At 39.5% G+C, this 19,807-nt stretch overlaps 2 protein-coding genes and 1 pseudogene across 2 annotated transcripts; 1 reads left to right on the top strand and 2 right to left on the bottom strand.

Moving 5' to 3' along the window:
- The window catches only part of LOC117159300 (phospholipase B1, membrane-associated-like), a 106,386-nt pseudogene that overhangs the window by 14,032 nt on the left and 72,547 nt on the right, over nt 1-19,807 (top strand).
- On the bottom strand, nt 7,081-11,427 carry LOC117159302 (putative fatty acyl-CoA reductase CG5065). Its single transcript, XM_033339018.2, has 8 exons — nt 11,341-11,427; nt 9,265-9,586; nt 8,860-9,176; nt 8,513-8,760; nt 8,098-8,281; nt 7,638-7,823; nt 7,290-7,544; nt 7,081-7,218 (listed from the first exon to the last, which is right to left on the bottom strand). Exons 2-8 carry the CDS (start codon nt 9,508-9,510, stop codon nt 7,140-7,142), a joined length of 1,515 nt encoding a protein of 504 aa, XP_033194909.1. The 5' UTR covers nt 9,511-9,586; nt 11,341-11,427; the 3' UTR covers nt 7,081-7,139.
- LOC143303958 (uncharacterized) lies at nt 11,556-13,346 on the bottom strand. The gene is made up of 2 exons (XM_076626178.1): nt 12,524-13,346; nt 11,556-12,382 (listed from the first exon to the last, which is right to left on the bottom strand). The coding sequence occupies exons 1-2, from the start codon at nt 12,864-12,866 to the stop codon at nt 12,372-12,374; spliced, it is 354 nt and encodes a 117-aa protein (XP_076482293.1). The 5' UTR covers nt 12,867-13,346; the 3' UTR covers nt 11,556-12,371.

The raw sequence follows: 19,807 nt of genomic DNA, 5'->3' as shown, positions 1-19,807 counted from the left end.
GTGTTTTTCCTTTTCTAAGTGTAAATGGTATGTGATTGCACTTACTAGTGTTCGCTTTTATTTGTTTGTTTTGCAGACACTTTTCTATTTTTGTGATATGTTCTTGTAGTAGTGTAACTGCTGTTGCAGGGTTAGTGTGCCTGACTAGTACAGCTGTGTCATCCGTGAATGTCAGTATTTTCCTGTTGTTAGTTGTTGGTATGTTGGCCGTGTATAATGTGTATAGAATTGGTCCTAGGACGCTTCCTTGCGGAACTCCTGCCTTGATTTCTTTAGCTTCCGAGTGTGTGTTTTTGATTTTTATTGTGAAGCTTCTGCTGCTTAGGTATGATTTGATTAGTTGGTATATCTGCCCCGGGAACTGTTTCCTGATTGATTGTAGTAGGCTAGTGTGGTTTATTTCATCGAATGCTTTTTCGATGTCCACAAAGAGTGCCGTGCAGTATTGTTTTGTTTCCAGCGCCTGTAGGATTTCATTGACGAGTCTGTGCGTTTGTTCTATTGTGGAGTGTTTGTTTCTGAATCCGAATTGGTGATCCGGTATTAGTTGATTCTTCTCTATTCTTGGTTTTATCCGGTCGTAGATTATTTTCTCTAGTATCTTAGAGAACACCGGAAGTAGTGAGATTGGTCGATAGGACTTGGTTTCGTGTGGGTCCTTGCCTGGTTTGGGTATTATTATGATTTGTGCCAGTTTCCAGGCTTTTGGAAAGTATTGTGTTCTTAGTATTGCGTTTACTATTATTGTGATTTGTCTTATCGCTTTTGGCGGAAGGTTTTTCAAGATTTTGCGTTAATTATGTCGATTCCTGGTGCTTTATTGTTTTTTGTTTTCTCAATTATGTTTCTGATTTCTTGTGCTGTTGCTTTGGGTATGGTGTAGTGATTGTCAGTAGGTGCACTAGTGGTTAGCGCATCCTCGTCCGTATGAATATTGTGGTTGCTGTTGTTGATTTTATGTGGGGTAAATGTGCTGCACAGGTGGTTGGAAAATTCTTCAGCTTGCTCTTCGTTGCTTCTTGCCCATGTGTTGTCTGCTCTTCTGATTGCTGGTACAATTTTTGTTGTCTTCTTTATTCGTTTTGTGGCTTTCCATAGGGAGTAGTTGTAGTTCTCGTGAGCAGATAGTGGCTCGATGAACTTTGTGAACTCGTTGTTTTTGTGCTCTTTTATTTTGTTTTTTGTTTCTTTTGTGAGTTTGTTTAGGTGTTTTTTGTTTTCTTTTGTTCTGTGTTTTGGCCATTTTGCTTTCGCTTTTCTTTTTTCTCTAATTATTTCGAGGATGTCTAGTGGAACTGTTTTTGTTTGTCTGTTGGTTGTTTCAGGTATAGTGGTTGCCCTTGCTGCTTCTTGGATAGTTTCTGTGAGTGTTGTTACTGCTTGATCGATGTGTTCAGGTGTTTTCAGTGGGATGTTGCAGCTGATTTTGCTCTCTATTATTTCTTTGAATGTTTGCATGTTTGAATGTTTCTTTGAATTTGGTGGTTTTATTGCATAGCTTCTCTGTGCTGCTATAAAGTATTGGTTTGTTTCTGTATGTAATTATTATGGGCGTATGGTCGGAGCTGAGCTCGAGGCTGGATGCTATGTTTAGTTTATTTGCGTTTAGTCCCTTTGTAACTGCAAATTCTGGCAGGTCAGGTATTTTGCTCAGGTCTGTCGGCCAGTATGTCGGTCTTCCTGTGGATAATATATTGAGGTTGTTATTTCTAATGTATTTTTCCAAGGTTCTGCCTCGAGGTGTGGTGATTCTTGATCCCTATAGTGTGTGCTTTGAGTTATAGTCTCCCGCTGCAATATACTTGTCACCTAAGTGTCGGAAGTAGTCTTCCCACATTTGCGTTGTGATTTTGTGTCGCGGCGGTACCTATACTGCTGACAACTGCAGTTGGTTGCTGTTAGTGTGTACGGTAACGGTAGTTGCTTGTATATGTTCCTTACTGACCTGGCTGTGTAGGTGATGTTTAATATCGTTTTTTATTACTACTGCCGTCCCTCCGTGTGCTTTCCCTGAGGGATGCTTGGTGTCGTATATGGTGTAGTGCGGTATTTTTATGTAGATTTTTATTGTGAGGTGTGTTTCTAAGACGAGTAGTGTATCGATGTTATTGCTATACAGGAATGTTTTAGTTTCTAGGGCCCTTTGTTGTAGCCCGTTAGAGTTCCAGGCTGCTATTTTAAGCGTGTCTATTTTTATTTTTTGCTCATCATGTTAGTAAGTAATTGTAACATGACTGTTATCTGCTGTGTTTGCTGTCTGAGGAGTTCGTTTTGTTCGCTTATCATTTTTATGAGTATTTCGGTGTTTTTTATGGAATGTTTTATTAACTCTTTGATTTCTGTAGTGTCGTTGCTGTGGTTGTTCTGTTCTTGATTGTCTAAGGGTGACGACCGGTTGACTACTTGCGCGTAGCTTCAGTTTCTAGCGGTGTTGATGTTAGTGTGGTTATTGTTCCTTGCGTGCTGTGTTTTTGGTGTTGACGTAGGTTCTGTGTTGTCCTGTTGCGTGTGGAGATTGTTGTGTGTCCTGTTACGAAGCGGCGGAAAAAGTTTGCCTTGAAGTTGCTTTCTTACTAGACAGCCTTTGTAACTCGCTGGGTGATTTCCACCGCAATTGTAGCATTTTACGTCGTTTATTTTTCCCATGTGTGGGCAGTTCGCTGTTAGGTGCTTTTCTGCGCACTTGACACACGCCGGGTTCCTGTTGCAGTAATTTTTAGTGTGTCCATATTGTTGACACCTCATGCATTGTGGTGTGTCTTTTTTTGCCTGGGTGGCTTGACTGTGATTAGTGTGTTTAAGATTTTTTTTAATATCGAAAATTTCCTTGTTGTTATTTTTAGGTTCTAATTCTATTAAGAATAGCGGTAGTGGTTGCTTCGTATCGTACCTTGTAATATTGTTTATAGTTCTTGTTTGGTGGCCCATCAGTGCTAATTCGTCACTTAGTTTTTTTGTGTTAATTTTTGGGTGCAGTCCTCTTATAACTACTTTGTAGCACCTTTCCGTTTTGAGCTGGTACGTGTGGTATATGGCATTTTTTCCCCTTAATTCTTTTATAACTTTTCTGTAATTTTCTGGTGTGTTTGTTTGGATTTTTATTTGTTCTAGTTTTGTTTGTTTTATTGTGTAACTATCCTTTCCAACAATGTTGTTAAGTTGATCGATAAGCGGGTCTATTATTTGCGCCTCAACAAATATTGGTGGAGGTTTTGTAATGTGTGTTGATTGAGTTGTGGTATTGCTTGTTGGGTCGTCGTCTAATTCTTCTGTTAGCGAGCTGAAGGAGTTTCTTAGCGGTAATTCTTGCAGCCATCGCTGGTGTTCCATATCTGGGTTGGCTGTTATTTTTCTTTTTTTGTTATAGCTGGTTACCTTTCAGCTTTCGTCCTGTTGAGTTGTTGCTTTGTTGTTTTCCATGTCAACTTCTATTGTGGCTGAGCAGTCCTGTCCTTGGTTTGTTGGTTGACGTGTTTTTAATGTATCTGCTGTTTTGTGTATGTAATATTGTTCTTGTTTGTTTATAATTCTTATCGGTGGAATATTTCCCATAGTTGGTTTGTGTTACGACCGTTCGCGGAGAGACGCGGACGCGAGGAAAACGCGTCAGCGAGAGGCGTAAATTCTCGCTACGATTCGGTGAATCGACGCCGCGAAGTAGTCGTTCCCCTGTTTCGGTTAAGATAACAGAGGTGGTTGATTGAATATGACACAGTAGTAAGTTATATTTCACCGTTTATTCCACAACTTATAACGAGGATAGTTACACTGGTGCGTGTGTACGAGATGATTGAGTGACTGATCTGCGGGTGTGTCTACCCGCTCGAAGGATGTTGACCGTTCGAAGGATGTAAAATCAGTACCGTCTTGGGAGACGATGATGTGTCGGAGGAAAGCTAGGGATGGGTGTGTCTAGCGCACGGGACCATCGGATTTGTTGGTGCCGATGTTATTTAGGAGAGTGAGGGAATAGGCTTCGTTTTTAATTGGTTAAACGAAGGGTCTTAACCGCCCTCGAGAGAAAGTAGTTAGTGGGAGGAAAGTTGCAGCGTGCGTGAGAAAAACCAACTTTCCCTTGTCCAGCCGTGGTAGACAATAGTCTTTAGAAATTCCTCGGAACCAGATGTTTGTTTGAAGGACCTTAGCAGGCAAGTGACTCTGGTTTATGACGGATGCTTAAGGCTATTGAGGGTACGCCGTACGGAAGAGCGGACATCTGGTGTCCGTCTGGCCCGCGGTGTGTGACCTGGGCCAGGCAGAGAGTCGCCCGGCGTAACAGTTTGCTAGCCTTCTTGATATAGGACACGGGTTTCCACCGTTTGGCTATAGGCGTAACCGTTCGTAGTTTTCTCTTTCCCACTTGCCGCACTTTCTCCGGAGCACTGTTTCACACGCCCATTTAGCTCGGCCGCTCGGGCAGAACTGCGCGATAAGTTGACGTCGAGGGAAGCACCCGTAAACTAAGACTGACAATTATAATATAATCTTTGTTTTCGTCGATTCTACATAAATAGAGTCATCAAGCATGTGTTACGCACCTGAGAAAACCCCTTTATCATCTGAACATGAACCATTAAAATCACAAAGTTTTTAGAACGAATACTCTACTCTTTCAATTATAAGACTATAAAAGCCATTTCCAATCTCCAGAAACCAATTCTTCTTGTATTATTCCTCAAAGAGTGAAATTTATTTTATTTTGCGGAATAATTACAATCCTTAACACTTTACAATTAAAATACTGATATTTTCTACAAAGTTAAGCGAAATTTATCCTACGTAGTAAACACTTTCGAACTACCTTTGAGATATCAAAACTTATTTAAAAAAGAAAGACGAAAATCTCCGTAAGATTTATGACGTGGCACATGCATGGCCGTAAAAATTGTAAACATTCTCGTAGAATATGATGTTCTATGATTTTACATGATTATAATTCATAGCGGTTTACCACAGACGATTTATAATAGTTATTTACGATTTCTTTTTCTACAGGCAAAGGTGAAGAACACCGACGCCGCGGGCGTTCGAACTTTACATTTTCTTACATGGAATGCTCCGGAAGGTCATTAAAAACGAAATGTATGTCTTTGAAACTTGTGAGAAGTTGGATGTCATTGCTAAAATGTACGGAGGTACGAAAAGCAGGTTTTTCGCATATGGAAAGAAATATAATGGTTTTACAGAAAAATGTTTAGATTTACACATGTGGACTTTGGAAAGTCTACAAAATAATAAATAAAAGGATAGTGTTACATCCTGTGACTCTCTACACGAACCAGGCCCCACGCCGCGGGCAAGATGTCTGCCAGATGTCTACACACTCTTATTGCATACCCTCAATAATTTTAAGGACCTACCATAAATCTTAGCATTTTCATAGTTCAGGTCCTTCAGACCAAACAAGTGTCTTTTCACTTCAAGTGTTACTTAAATTTATGGTTTACTCCGTGAAGGTACGGGAAATTTGGTTTTTCTCACGTACGGTGTCTCCCGCTAACAATTTTCTCTTGGGGGAGACTAGAACCCTTCCTTGTCCACCAACCTTTTTCTTATCCAATTAGAAGTAACGACTATTGCCCTCGCTTTCCTAGCCAAAATTACAATCCACCAAACTAATGGTCCCGTGCGCTAGACACATCCATCAATAGCTTTCCTCCACCACATTATCAAATCGACTGATTTTCCATCTCTAGATAAGTGAACATCCCTTGAATGCTTTTCCACCCTTAGATCCGTCATCTATTTAACTTATATCCATATGCACCGTGCGTAAATGTCTATGTCTATAAAGTTGTTGGAATAATGTGTATATTGTAACCTGTTACTTCAGTGTTATAATCAGTTCAACCACTTCTATTACCCTAAACGAAACAGGGGATCGAACACTACGTGGCGTCGATTATCCAATCGTAACGGGAATTTACGACTCCCGTTGGCACACTTCCTCGCGAACGCGTCTCTCCGCGGGCGGTCGAACAGATAGAAATCATTAAACTGTCTTTTCTCACCCCTTTGTTATTCGACATTCGTAATGATAAAAGAAGCGCGCTAACGAATTCGTGCTAACGCATTTCGAAATTTCGTGAAACTGTTCGCCTAGAAATTATGTAAATTACTACTTGGTTACGTGATAAGCTGACTGTGAGCAGTACTATTAAGTACTATATCAAGAAGAATCTCGACAGAAGAAGTCGGAATACAACGATAAATACAAGAATATTATTATTCAACACGTATATATCACATGGTGACCCCTTATATATGTAACCAGTGTCGAGAAGACACGTTCTTTCTATCAAAAATAGTTTCTTAATAATTTTATAACGAACAACGAGCGAAGGCTAATACATGATGAATGAATGATAACCTCGATAACATAGGTGAATGACAAGGTTATTGGAGGTGAGTGCCCCGAACATCAATTCCTACGTATACTATTTGCGACTTGTTATGTAAAGTAACATTTTGTCCAGTTCTCACTGCCACGTCTGTTTCCTATTTCGTCGATGGTGTTATATATTTTAACGCCGACTGCTCAAAGAACTACAAGGTTTGTGAACAAACAATTCAGAAACGAAAGTGGGCATTTAGAACTATCTTATTGTAAAAGATATTTATTTGCTATCATCATTTTTTAAATCTCAAAGGAATTTTCAATGATGAATTATTGTTGTTATAGTATAATTATCTCTTAACTTTTGTTTGGTGGAAAAAGAAAGAAATTTTAATCATTATACGGAAAAATATTTATTTTCAGTGAACTGATTTAATATAGAAATTATTAGTAGTAAATATTACTATTTTTCTCTATATAATCATTTTGTTGTTTAGCATAACGTAAAGACACGCCTCAGAATTTTTATGTAGAAATCATCTTTAAACAAACACTTAAAGGTGATGTATTAACGTTCGCAGATGTTATTGTACTAGAAACATCGAGGAGTAAAGGTGTTGTCATGTATGATAAATCAGAAACCGTGTGTATATAAATACATACATCCTTATTAAGCAATGTCATAAATGAATTTATTTAGAAATGAAACGAGTGGAAAGACAAAATGAAAGGAATGATGAATCTCTCATTTATAAAATTCTATTTATATTGTTCTTGGTTCGAAGAGAAAACAGTAAAATAGTCAGTACACTAAACATAGTATTATCCTTAGCAAAATTATTATACCGGATGTTTTGGTGATCTGATGTACCCAGTACAACCTGAAATAACCGAAAATATATCTATTTATAAAAGTTCCTATTTTTTTATACGAAGATACTTTTATACGCACCTTGATAATCGTTGTCGGGCTGTTGACTTAAACTCTTGTTTTAGAATAAATTTCCTAATTCCCATCAGGTAAATTGCAACATACTTCTCCCAATCCATATCCCGTAAATCTAGTTTGACCATACCGCTGTCGTTCAACATTTTTACTTTCCTCGCTAAGTCGGAACAGTTATCTCTTTGGAAAGTCCATTCGTGCGTGGTGAAATATGTTACCGATGTGAACAGCTTATGACCATTTTTGAGAAGTTTCATCATTCTGAAATATCATTTTTAATTATTATTATAGATGAAGACAGAGATTATCCCAGAAAAATTGTCATCGTTGTTCGAGGATCGCGAGAATACTCACATTGGTTTACTACATCGGAGTCTTAAAAAGATATCAATGACGAATGCAAGCAAAACATACGGAATTACACTCCGAACATTGTAAATATATCTATTAGCTATCATTGGGCAACCTGGGTACCATAGCGTGTCGTTCAGTGGCGTCTCTATGCTGCATTTCACCATGGTATCTTTCATCTGACCCCATCTTGCGAATTGAAATAATTATATTTGTATATTTGTTGGAATTATACTTAATGCAAAGTTTATTATCATCCGAGTACCTCGGGAAATATTATGGAATTGATATAAATATTATTTTGTATCACTACTTTTCTAAATTGAAGTATTGAGAGCAAAAGTGAATTTTTGTTTTCTACGTTTGTTTGCGAATTGTCTACACTAGTTAAGTAAATTGATTTTTTTGGAATACTGTAACAATCGAATTACATGAGTTGAAAAAGATTCGTAATAAATTTTACTTATAAGGGTTAGCGTTACTCGTGCAGTTGTAAACTTTAACTTCGTGACCACGTTGTAGCGTGACATGCCATGCAGTACATATTATCGTGTCAACTACGAAATCGATAGGCACTACATCCAATTTTGCATCTTTCCTAGCCAGTATTGCTGTTGCACATCCTTTACTGATTAGCAGAAAAATACCTGGTAACATTAAATTGGTTTAGAAATTATTTGTGAGTTTCGGTTATCAGAAATGTAGCACTAAATAGATTGGAATGAATTCTCATAATTGTGAACAACAACAAACTTGAACTATAATAATGATGATCTGGTGGAAATCCATTCATTTTAGATTAACAACAGATTAACTCCACTTTTCCGAAATGTGACGAGTATTGAACAGTTACTATTGAAAAATATCTATGGAAGTACCTGTTAATGCAGAAATATTGTGTATCCAACCAGGACATGGTTCGTCCAAAGATGCACCAACTATGCTTGGCCTCACTATTGCAACTGGCAGATCTTTGCACTTGCTTGCTACAACCTGCTCTGCTAAATTCTTACTGAATGTGTATGTGTTTGGATATGTTTTTAAAATCCTATTTTCTATTTCATTAATCGACCTTTCGTCGAATTTGTCACACATATCGATCACCTCTGAAGCTTTCAAACTCGTGCTGCAAAATTAATAATAAGTGAACATATTCTTCGAGCTATAATTACAAATATAATATTCGTAAACCGTGGAACAACGTTTTCATATAACTTATTCTTACGTATAAACTTTTTCCTCAATCTCATGTAGATTCGCATTACTAAAAGCTGTGCTGACGTGGACGAAGCTAATCGGATGCTTTAGTTCGCTCCAAAGCTCGATGACACGGGCGGTGCCCTTTGTATTCACATTAACAGCCACGTGTAACGGTTCGTTGAATCTCACAGTGGCCGCGGAGTGAAACACTATGTTTACTTTCTCTAACAACAGATTTCTATCTTCTCGCGAAAGACCTAAATCTGGCAGACTCACGTCTCCTTTGACGGGGTAAACTTTGCTCAAAACTGAGGGATGTTTCGCTTTAATGTTATCGTATATCTGAAAACGAGAATTCCAGAAATGACAGTCAATCAATTTGGCTCCTGACAGGCTTAAACATTGAAGGAAACAAGTATTATATACGAACGGGATCATCTATGATCTTTTTAAATCGTTGTTCTATCGTTTCGTTAGTTTTTGGGCGAATTAGTATAAAAATGGCAGCGATGCCTGGACACACGCGCATCAGTTTTTCCAGTATACCTATTCCCACGAATCCGGTTGCTCCAGTCACAAGGATCCCACTACCAGCGTAGAATTCCTCGAGCGAATTCGTCTTATTCAATCCTTCATTGGTCCCATTTTTATTCGTTTCTTTATTGATTGTATCCATGTCTCAGGATCTTCACACTTTCAGTTCCAATATTTACCATAGACTGGCATTCCCGACAAACAGTAAGTGGAAACGTCTTGTAAATAATATACCATATTAGTTATAATTGGGATTTTGTTATATATTACCTTCTAAAGAAATCTACGTAATTCAACAATTATGGTTTCCTTATGCATGAATAAAGTAATTGCGTTAAGTTAATGATCCAGTGTAATGTACAAATATATTTCTATGTGGGGAAGTCGTTCATCAAATAAAGAGAAAAGTTAAAAGAGCTATGCGACGCTGCAAATACAATTTTTCATGCGGCTGTACATTAATCTGTATTATTGCATATTACTCCATAAAACGATATCTTAGTTGATGCTTTATTAATACTTAATCTTTATGTAGTTTTGTTTCACGTCTGCATTTTTTATTTTATGTGTATGCTTGTGAGTATTATAATATACCGTGATCAGAATTTGTGTGGAAAATGTGTGTGGTTCATGGGAGACAGTATTCGCCCACATTTAGTAGCACCATGAAAATATGTAGTACGTGTGATTTTTCTGTCACAACCCGTGAATGCGTGCGTATTTGAAATCTGTGTAAACATATTTTATATGTGCTCTGCATTCATTATTTATTCAGGAAGACAAAAAGAGAAAAATTTCCGATATGCTGTTATAGATTTCAATGAGTAAACAGGTTTAATCTATAATCGATGATTTTTTTTAGAAAATGTTACGCAAGATGGTTTACGTCACCGAACGCCATGGTCTTCTCCTTTACGACTTGCACGAGGTAAGCTGTTGCGAACCTATCGTTCGTGTAAACAAGAGCGCAGTTTTTATATTCTCTATTTTCATCTTATTTTAACTTCAGGAATGTACAATATTTTTATATTGTTATGATTGTGTATATTACATTGCATTACGTTCTACGTTATTTAGTTTTTGTAATTTGTTTTCTGCTTGATCTTTACAATATCAAGCCTTTTGTTTCAGAAGTTACTGTTTTATAGAAATTTGATACGTTAAATATTGTACACACATATACATAGTATACAAGTGAAGAAAATTATTATTATTAAGTAATAACTAATAACAATTTATAAAAGCATTGAAAATAAAGCCTTTTTAATACTTGAATGTCTATGAAAAGATGTTTACGTTGTAATCCGAAGGGATATTCTGTCGCATGTAAATAATTAACAACTATATTTATAAAGAAAGTGATAAATAAAATAGGGGAAATATATGATATCACAATGTAGGATATTTTACTTGAACTTAATAATATAATTGCGTAATACATAATCTCCCCACTACCATTTCATAGTTTCTTTTATATAGAATCAATATTACATATGTATATTTCAGTTCATTTGCGTTTGTTTCAATTTAATTTACTACAAACATTCACTATTTAAATTATAAAATGACTAAAATATCTCATATGATTAATATAGTCACCGCGGAGCGTATTTCCTCCTTTCATAAACCCGAAAAGTCGAAGTAAATTCTAACAATAACTTGTGAAAAACGATACTAAACTCAATATTTGCCAAAAAATAGCCAGTGTCTCATGCAACTATGACACGAAGGCGAATGTTCCGATTACCTCTACTGACTGATTGTAAATTATTGAAAAATCACAATAACGAACCATTTTACTGCGTAAAATGTAAAATACAAAATAAAAATTTCAGAATTCAAAAACTTCATTTAAACTATTGTAGTAATTAATAACTCGATGATAGTTTTGATCTATATGACATCGGTAATGATGAATGACAGCTAATGGCAGACACAATTGAATACAGAATAACAAGAAATCGTCTGTTACCTGCTACTGTTTCCCAGACACGTCTTTCACTGTACTGTAACGATATTCGATGTGTCGCTATTCTAGATACTCCTACTTTTAATAACGTCACCCTACCACTGAAACCGGGTAATGTTATGCGTTGCTGATTCGAATAATATATTCATCTCGAAAACCTTTCGTGTTCATGAAAGTGTAAACAACACACCGGGGCGACTAAATTAAACATGCGAGATATTTTAGTCATTTTACGCTTGAAATAGCAATGACTCCTTGCATTTAGTAAAACAAACTGAAACATAGGCAAATAAACTAAAGTATTTATAAGTAATATTATGTAATGGAGAGATTATGCATTTTCGCAATTATTTTATATATTATACTTTATATACTTTTTTTTTATACGTGGAGAAATCCTCATGGACACTCCGCTGCTGCAGTAATCGAGTAACAGCAGAGTAGTGTCGTACTCCTACCGACTAAAACTCCATGATGGCCATCCTAAGCGTGTGACAGGGGTGCTCCAGGAACCTCTTATGAATTAACTTCTGTTGCAACCCCTTCTCGCGTCCTCTTGTTCGAGCCAATCCTAGTACCTCCTGACTATTGAATTGGAGTTGGAGAGGGGGGGGTCATTGCCCCTAGCGATGTCGCTCCTTTCAGGCGTGGTCCGTTGGGACGGCCGTGGAGCGGCTCTAGGTCGTCTGACTACCATCCTTCTCCATCGTCTTATCATTCAAGGGTGAGAGTTTTTCTTTCTCTCCCTTTCCGCTCGCTCCTTCGCGAGCACAACTCGCTCGCAGAAGAGGCGGATGGCCTCGTATTCCTGTGGCCCTCTCAACATCGCCTCTACAATCGCGGGGGGGGGGGGGTCAATGTTCCTCCTATGGCGTGTCGCAGAGTGCAGCGGGGCAGCTCCCACACCGGACAGAGCTCCAGAGTGTGCTGCGCCGTGTCCTTGCCCTCTCCGCAGTAGTGGCAGATGTCTCTCGTCTCTCGTCCGATTCTCTTCAGGAACTCGCCGAGCATGCCGTGTCCGGTGAGCACCTGGGTCATTCTGTATCTGTAACAGGCCGCACATGGCATTAGCAGCCACCGACACTTTCAGGATCAGGGAGTCGAAGTGTGGCTCGAACGTCCACTGGCTGTCCATGACGAGACCCAGATATTTCATCTGCGATCCCACTTGGACGGTTTCGCCTACCATGTTTATGCATAGGCCGGGCAAGACCAGCCTCGCCGTCCGCCATATCCGGGGGTAAGCTCCCTCTTTCAGGCATCTTGTGTAGAGGCGCCGAAGTCTGGGGACCATGACTCCCATCACTTCTGCCCAGATCCGACCAGAGATTCCGTCCGGGCCCGGCGCCACGTCGCGGGAGGCCATTCTTCTGGTCGCCTCCCATATCTCTTCCTCTGTGACTTCCCAGTCGTCCCTCCGTCCATTCCAACGTCCGTGTCGTTTCCCGCGGCCGTTCTGCCGCCCTGTCTTCTTGCGGGGGGAAAAGCGTCGCGATGATCCGCAGCAGCAGCGCAGGTTCCATATCCATCGTTGCCAGCGGGCCCTTCCACCAGCTCCGCTTCGCCCCCTCCTCTGACGATTACCCCTAACTCCTTATCTTGCGCCACTGTTGCGTCTTTTTTCGCCATTGGGCGCAAAAATGGCCACTTCTTCCGCACTTGCTATTCCACCAGTCGCTGTCACTTTCGAATGGCCCGCGCGGCGCTTTGACGCGCATGCCAATATAACTGCGTCCGTGTAGTTCCTCGGGTAGCCCGTGTAGCGGCGCTGTTGTCACGCGTCCTAATATGGCTACCCCACCGTCATAACCTCGCACTCGGTTTATCTTCGCCTTTAGCGCCATTCCACGCCAGATTTCATGGGTTCCTACACCCGCTTTACTTTCACGGGCGTTAATCCTTCACTCTGGTTACTTTCCTTGCCTGAATTCTCCAGTTTTCCGGAGATTGCGAGTACGCTCACGGCTCCGTCCTCCCTACGTCTGCTCCGCCACACAGTTACCACGAAAAACCTGCTTCTTGTCATACTTTATATACCAAGATTATATTATCAAGTTTATCAAGCTGTGTCTTCGCCCTCGCTCGTTGTTCGTTATAAAATAGTAAACAAAATATTTTTCATAGAAGGGACGTATCTTTTCGACACTGGATGATACATATTGAAGGGACCACCACGTGATATATACGTGTTGAATATTAAGAATCTTGCATTCATCGTTGTATCCTGATTTCTTCTGTCGAGCTTCTTCTTCATATCTTATCTAACATTACTACTCACAGTCAGTTTATCGTGCTATCAAGTAATAACTTACATATCTTCTAGACGAACAGTGTCATGAAATTTCGAAATACATTAGCACGAATTCGTTAACGCACTATTTTTATTATTACGAATGTCGAATAACAAAAAAGTTAGAAAAGGCATATTTTAACGGTTTCTATATTTTTGCAAATCATCGTATGAAAGGTTCCTTACCTTATACGTCTTATTTTGCAGATATTTTCAAAGATTACATTTGTCAATCTAAACATTTTTCATCATTATAAAATCATTAATTCAAAATTATTATATTTTTTTCCATATGCAAAAGAATGCTTCTCGTACCTCCGTGTCTCTTCTTAGCAATGACATCCAACTTTTTTTCATTATTCGGAGAAAAACTAGATATACAACGTGTTATTATCACTTAAAATCATAGAATATCACAAACTACGAGAATGTCTACAATTTTTACGGTTACACATGTTCCACTTCATAAATCTTACGGACCTGTTTGTCTTTCTTCTTTAACCCTTTCGCTTCGACAGTCCAGTCCGCCGAAGTACTGTCACTGAACAGAAACGCGCGCCAGAAATGCCCACAGTGTGTGTGGTTGCTGTATAAACGTTTTCCTAAGCCTTAAATAACAACAATTCTTGTAAGAATCGTATATAGCAGTTCACTGTTGAGTGCCGAAGCGTGCAGACGATTGTCTAGCGCTCTGTGAAGTTCGTAAACCAACACGTGTCGCCCATCCGTTGAAAGTGAACACAGCTAAGTGTTTCCTATTCTTTAGAGAAAAAGATCCTACGCTCCTAAACTCTACCCGAATACTAGCCTCATAGCCTCACGACTAGTTATTCATTTTGAATTAATTAGCTCGATGATGGTCCAGGAATCACGACCAGGCAGGAGCAACTCCATAATTGCTCCGCGCTACCTCCTCCGTGGCAAAAGTGCAACAGATCCCCCTCGTACTAATGGCGCCAAAAACTCCAAAAAGCGAAAAATAGAAGCATCAAAAATAAACACAAACGCCACTCAGAACGAACAGTCAACAAACCAAGTAACCACATACAATCGATACGCCATATTGGAATCCACAAACAACGCCATGGAAATTGCAGACCCACCAACAAACCAACACACCCAAAGAAATTCCCCCCCCCCCCCACCAATACTTGATGATGATGTCATCGACATACAAACGATGATTAATTCGATAGAGAGATATATCTTCAAAGAGGACTACAACCTAAAAACAAATGTAATATCGTAGAATAGCTTTGATTGGAGATCGGCTGAAATTAGAAAACACCGTGTACGCCGTCTTTTTGTGGTTTGTTTACATCCAAGAGCGCCTAGTAACAGTGACGCGAGAAAAGATAAGCAGCGTCAAAACAGAAGTACGGTTTCATATTTCAAGGAGTGGCAATCGAGAGGCCAGAGTATGGCAGCCGAAAAGTGTGTGTATGTGTGTATGTGTGTATGTGTGTATGGGTGTGCGTGTGCGTGTGCGTGTGTGTGTGCGTGCGTGCGTGTGTGCGTGCGTGCGTGTGTGTGTGTGCAGGACCGAGCAGGAATACATTGGCGAGGGTCAGAGTTGATCGAGACGTCGAAGCATAGAGTCGTTAGAATTGAGTTGCGAGTGGTGTCGAGTGTTAGAGTTGCTAGTGAGAGAGAGAGAGAGAGAGAGAGAGAGAGTTACCAAATAGTTGTCAAGTTATTTGTTGTAAATACGAGCGTTGCATTTAGTTTTCCTGTTAATCAAACATCGTTTCTCTGTCTAACTAATATCTGTATTTTCAATCCATTATTAATAAATTATAATTAATCGGACAAAATTACACCTTTAATATATTCCGATATTACACAAATGATAACAAAGTAAAAATCCTGCCGACAAACCCTGATGCATATAGAAGGCTCACCAAACTATTAAAGACCATGAACGCCAATTTCCATACATACCAGCTCAAACTCGAAAAACCTCTCCGAGTGGTTCTACGCAACATCCACCACTCAGCAAACATAGATGAACTCAAATTTGAAATCTTAAAACACGGTAACGAATTTATCAACGTTAGTAACATAAGGCACAGAGTCTCGAAAGACCCGTTATCCTTATTTTTTATCGACATAAAACAAAAGCCTAACAATAAGGAAATTTACAACATCAGTCGTCTAATGAACTCGATAGTAAAATTCGAACCACCGCTTGTTAAAAAAGAGATAGTGCAATGTAAAAGGCGCCAAAGGTACGATCACGCGAAGAAATACTGCAACCATACCTTCCGCAGCGTTAAATGTGCAGGTACACACCCCACTGATCAGTGCACTAAATCACCGGAAACCCCAGCGAAGTGCATCCACTGTCAAGGTGACCATTCTACTAACTACAAAGGCTGCTCAAAATAAAAAAAACCTTATATATATGTCGGGTTATCATTAGGATTTAAGGCGCGTAATGATTCTTCGTTTGAATTAGCCATTGTTTTACAAAACAGAGAATACATTTACGCGAATAAACAAGATTTTACAAAATATTATGAATAATGAGTTTCATAAATGATAAGATTAACAAACGATAAGTTTAATTAATAATTAGATTAAAGAATAATAAGTTTAACGAACAATAAGAGGAACGAATAATATGTCTTACGAATAATGAATTTAACGAATAATGAGATTAACGATTGATAGGTTTTACGAATAATGAATTTAATTTACGCTATTAACAATGTTCCGGGGTTCAAACGAATCCACGGTCAACGGGATAACTCTTTACTATGCGTAGAATAGTTTTAAACACAATAATACGATTGCTGAGACACTTGGCAAATAGCTCGATGTATCACTTTCCAAGGCGATCACACGAATGAATAGCTGATGAAAATCTTTTTCGCTATACGACTGCATTTGTTTGTTATATGCTCGCTGGAGACATCGAGAAGGTTCCAATCGTTTTTGCTAGGCAATTTCTGTCAAAAGTTTGTTGTATTCTCTTTGGAAACATCGAGAAAGATCCAAACGCCGATACTAGGCAGTTTCTGTCTGGAGATTGATTCCTAATACAACGTGTGTCCCATTATATCGGCATCTCTAAAGTACAATTCTATGTGATTTTTAGGGAAAACAATACAACCGATCCACACCTTCGTCAGGCAAAACGTTTATCCCGTGACCGTGGCTACGTTCGGCGACCAGTTGTCACTTTCGCTTTCACAAATATCAAACAATTACAAATGACAATTGCTTAATTACAGTTATGATAAAATCTAGGCTAAAGCATTAGAAGGCTTTCTCAAAATTCCAAAGGGAAGGCTCCGGTTTTCCTTTCATCTCTGACATATATATATATATATATATGTAGGAGATGAAAGGACACCGGAACCTTCGGATAGCCCCGCAACATTGCAATCTAAAGTCTACTATAACTGTAACTAAACTATTGTAGTTATTCAATCCGATTGTAATTGTTCGAGATTAGTGACGGTGAGCTTTGGCTCGAGGTGACAGTCTGTCGCCCAACGTAGCCGCGGTCAACGGGACGAACTCTCCATCTAACAAAGGCATTGAGTAACCCTATAGCTCTCCTTAAAAGAAAGATTTGTAGTGACACGTGACAGTAAACATTCCAACGGTTTCTGTCCCGTAGCTCGCCACACGCAGATCCTATTCTCCGTGCAGGATGTTTACCAGATGCCGACGCGTCTCCGCAGTACGTGATCGGCTAGCCCGACGACCGTTATAAGCACTAATATCTAGTTATCTAAAATCCCTCAACAGATACACAGTTACTTACTTTCCGAACGTAGGATGTCCCTGACGAATCCGGTGATCTTGTGTCCTTAGACACACCCCGTCATAGTTTTCCTCTGGGGTGTCACCGGGACGGAAAGTCATTCTCACTTGCGGTCTCATCGAAAAGAAAAGAGATTAACGCCAGCGACTATTAACACAGAATCCGACTTAGATCTTTGCGAGTGCGTACGGCTACCGTCCCGTTGTCCGCGGATTCGTTATTGAACCTAGGATCATTGTCATTAGTTTCTCGAGTATCTAATTACCACGGTTACTTGTCCGGTTCTATGGTAATAGTATTTGCACTAGCCAATGTCTTCTCTATTGCATAACGACGACGTGTAATCCAAACGAAGATTCGCTTTACGCCCCTAACCCTAATTCTAATGTAAACCCGACATCAGAAGTGGGATAAATGCCGGTTATAACAGTGCAAGAGCTTACGACCATCGTGCGCGAGTTAATTCCGTCGCTAGTGCAAAAATCGAGTGTGGAACCTAACAATTTTTCGACTCCGCTGCATGGTGCGCAGCTACCAATCTGATTATGGAGGAAAATCCTCTACAAAGCTGTGCCCTGAATATAATTTCAATACCGAGTGTCGAATCGACTTCTACGTAGTGGAGGCGCCAACTGGTAGATCAAGCCATCCGGGTGAGTCGTTTCCATTTTACCCCGATTTCGGAGCCGAGTGTTCGCTAATTAAAGAATCCGTAGTCTTGAGAATCTCTGGCAAAAGAACGATTGATATAGTAGTAATGCGAGGAATAAGAAATATTGGTACTAAACGTATCGCTCAAATCTTGTCCGTTGCAGGTGTCGGCGGGTAGAGATAAACTTTTCACGTTCTCGCTTAAGTTATTTAACAATACGATATCGCGATTGCTCGTTCAATTTTAAGCCAAGATTTTGACGTAATATTACACAAAATAGCCTCGCTATGTGCAAAACGAAATAATTAATGCCTGTACTAAAACCGCCGAAAACGGGATCGATGTTAATGAAGTTGACAATGAGGTACGTGGTAGTGGTAAAGGTAGATTAATCTTTCTTTTCGAAAATTCAGGGATTCATCCGTTACGGGTTCCCTACGTACTCGTACAAAAAAATACAGGCCAGTTAGAAGTACAATTAATTGATCCTAACATCGCCGTACAAGGAGTCCTAATAAACTTCGCGAGCGCGGAATAGTACGTGAGAGAACAAGCGATTTAATTACAGCCAAAAATCATAAAGCCTAGTAATTCACCGTTCGCGAGCCCTGTGTTACTCGTGAAGACGAACGATGGTTCAGATAGATGATAGGTAGATTTTCGAGAACTAAATAAATATACGGTCGCGGATCGGTATCCTTTACCCCTCATTGCGGATCAAGTCGCGAGATTGCAAAAGCGAGATATTTTATTATTCTGGACATGGCCGGTGGGTTTCTCCAAACCCCTATTCATCCTATTTCTAGGAAGTATACAGCATTGATTACCCTCGAGGAACAATTTGGATAATAAGTTGTTGTTTTCTTCGAATTCTTTTGTGCCTTTGTCCGATCCATTCGATGTCCTTTATTTGCATAACATAAGTGCGTGCGCGTTTAATGTTTCTTCCGGAAGTCATTTTCCGGACGGCGATACTATGCTGACTCCGTCGAAAATGGGGATTCTTATATTTTCGGACAACCCTAATAATTTTGCAACTAATACTTGTCTAAATATTCTAATATTTATGTTCTTCCTTGCTACAATTTTGTAAGCCATAAAAGCGTTTGCTGCGGAAATCCTCAGGAGTAGTCGCATGCCAAGTCTTCTGTAGCATTCGACCCTTTTTAATTGTGGTGACATGGGGAATCATTTGGTCGCAGTGATCTGTACTACACTTTCCTTCATTGTATTCAGCAGCGGCTGCTGATTTCGATGATGCGAGCAGGCGAAACGAGAGATCATTCTTGAGATTCCTTTGAAAACACGTGTAACAGCCAACGTGCCATTCGTACGTTGCCGTCTATTTGGATGATGTCCTAATGATTGCCGACTCGATAGATCAAGCTCTAACAGGATTGCACACCGTAATAGATACCCTTGTAAAAGCCGGATTCTCCTTTAACTTTTCAAAATGTTCTTTTCTAAAGGCATCGGTACTCTATCTGGAATATGTAATTTACGACGGAGAAGTTCGTCCCAATCAGGGTAAAATGCACGCTTTGAGTTCTTTACCTGCGTCAACGACCGTCACACAGCTCAGGTAGTTCATAGGTTTAGCCCTTTATTTCCGAAAATTCGTCTCTAAATTTTCACGGGTAATGAAACCCTTGTATGCGCTTACTTCCGATAATAAAAACATGATTTGGACAGATAGGCATGGAAAAACAAGGCAGAAGGTAATTTCCGCCCTGACCGACGCGCCGGTGTTAAT

This window comes from Bombus vancouverensis, chromosome 17, assembly GCF_051014615.1.
Source record: "Bombus vancouverensis nearcticus chromosome 17, iyBomVanc1_principal, whole genome shotgun sequence".
In the NCBI taxonomy this organism is placed as follows: Eukaryota; Metazoa; Arthropoda; class Insecta; order Hymenoptera; family Apidae; genus Bombus; species Bombus vancouverensis.
This window is presented reverse-complemented; position numbering and strand designations above follow the sequence as displayed.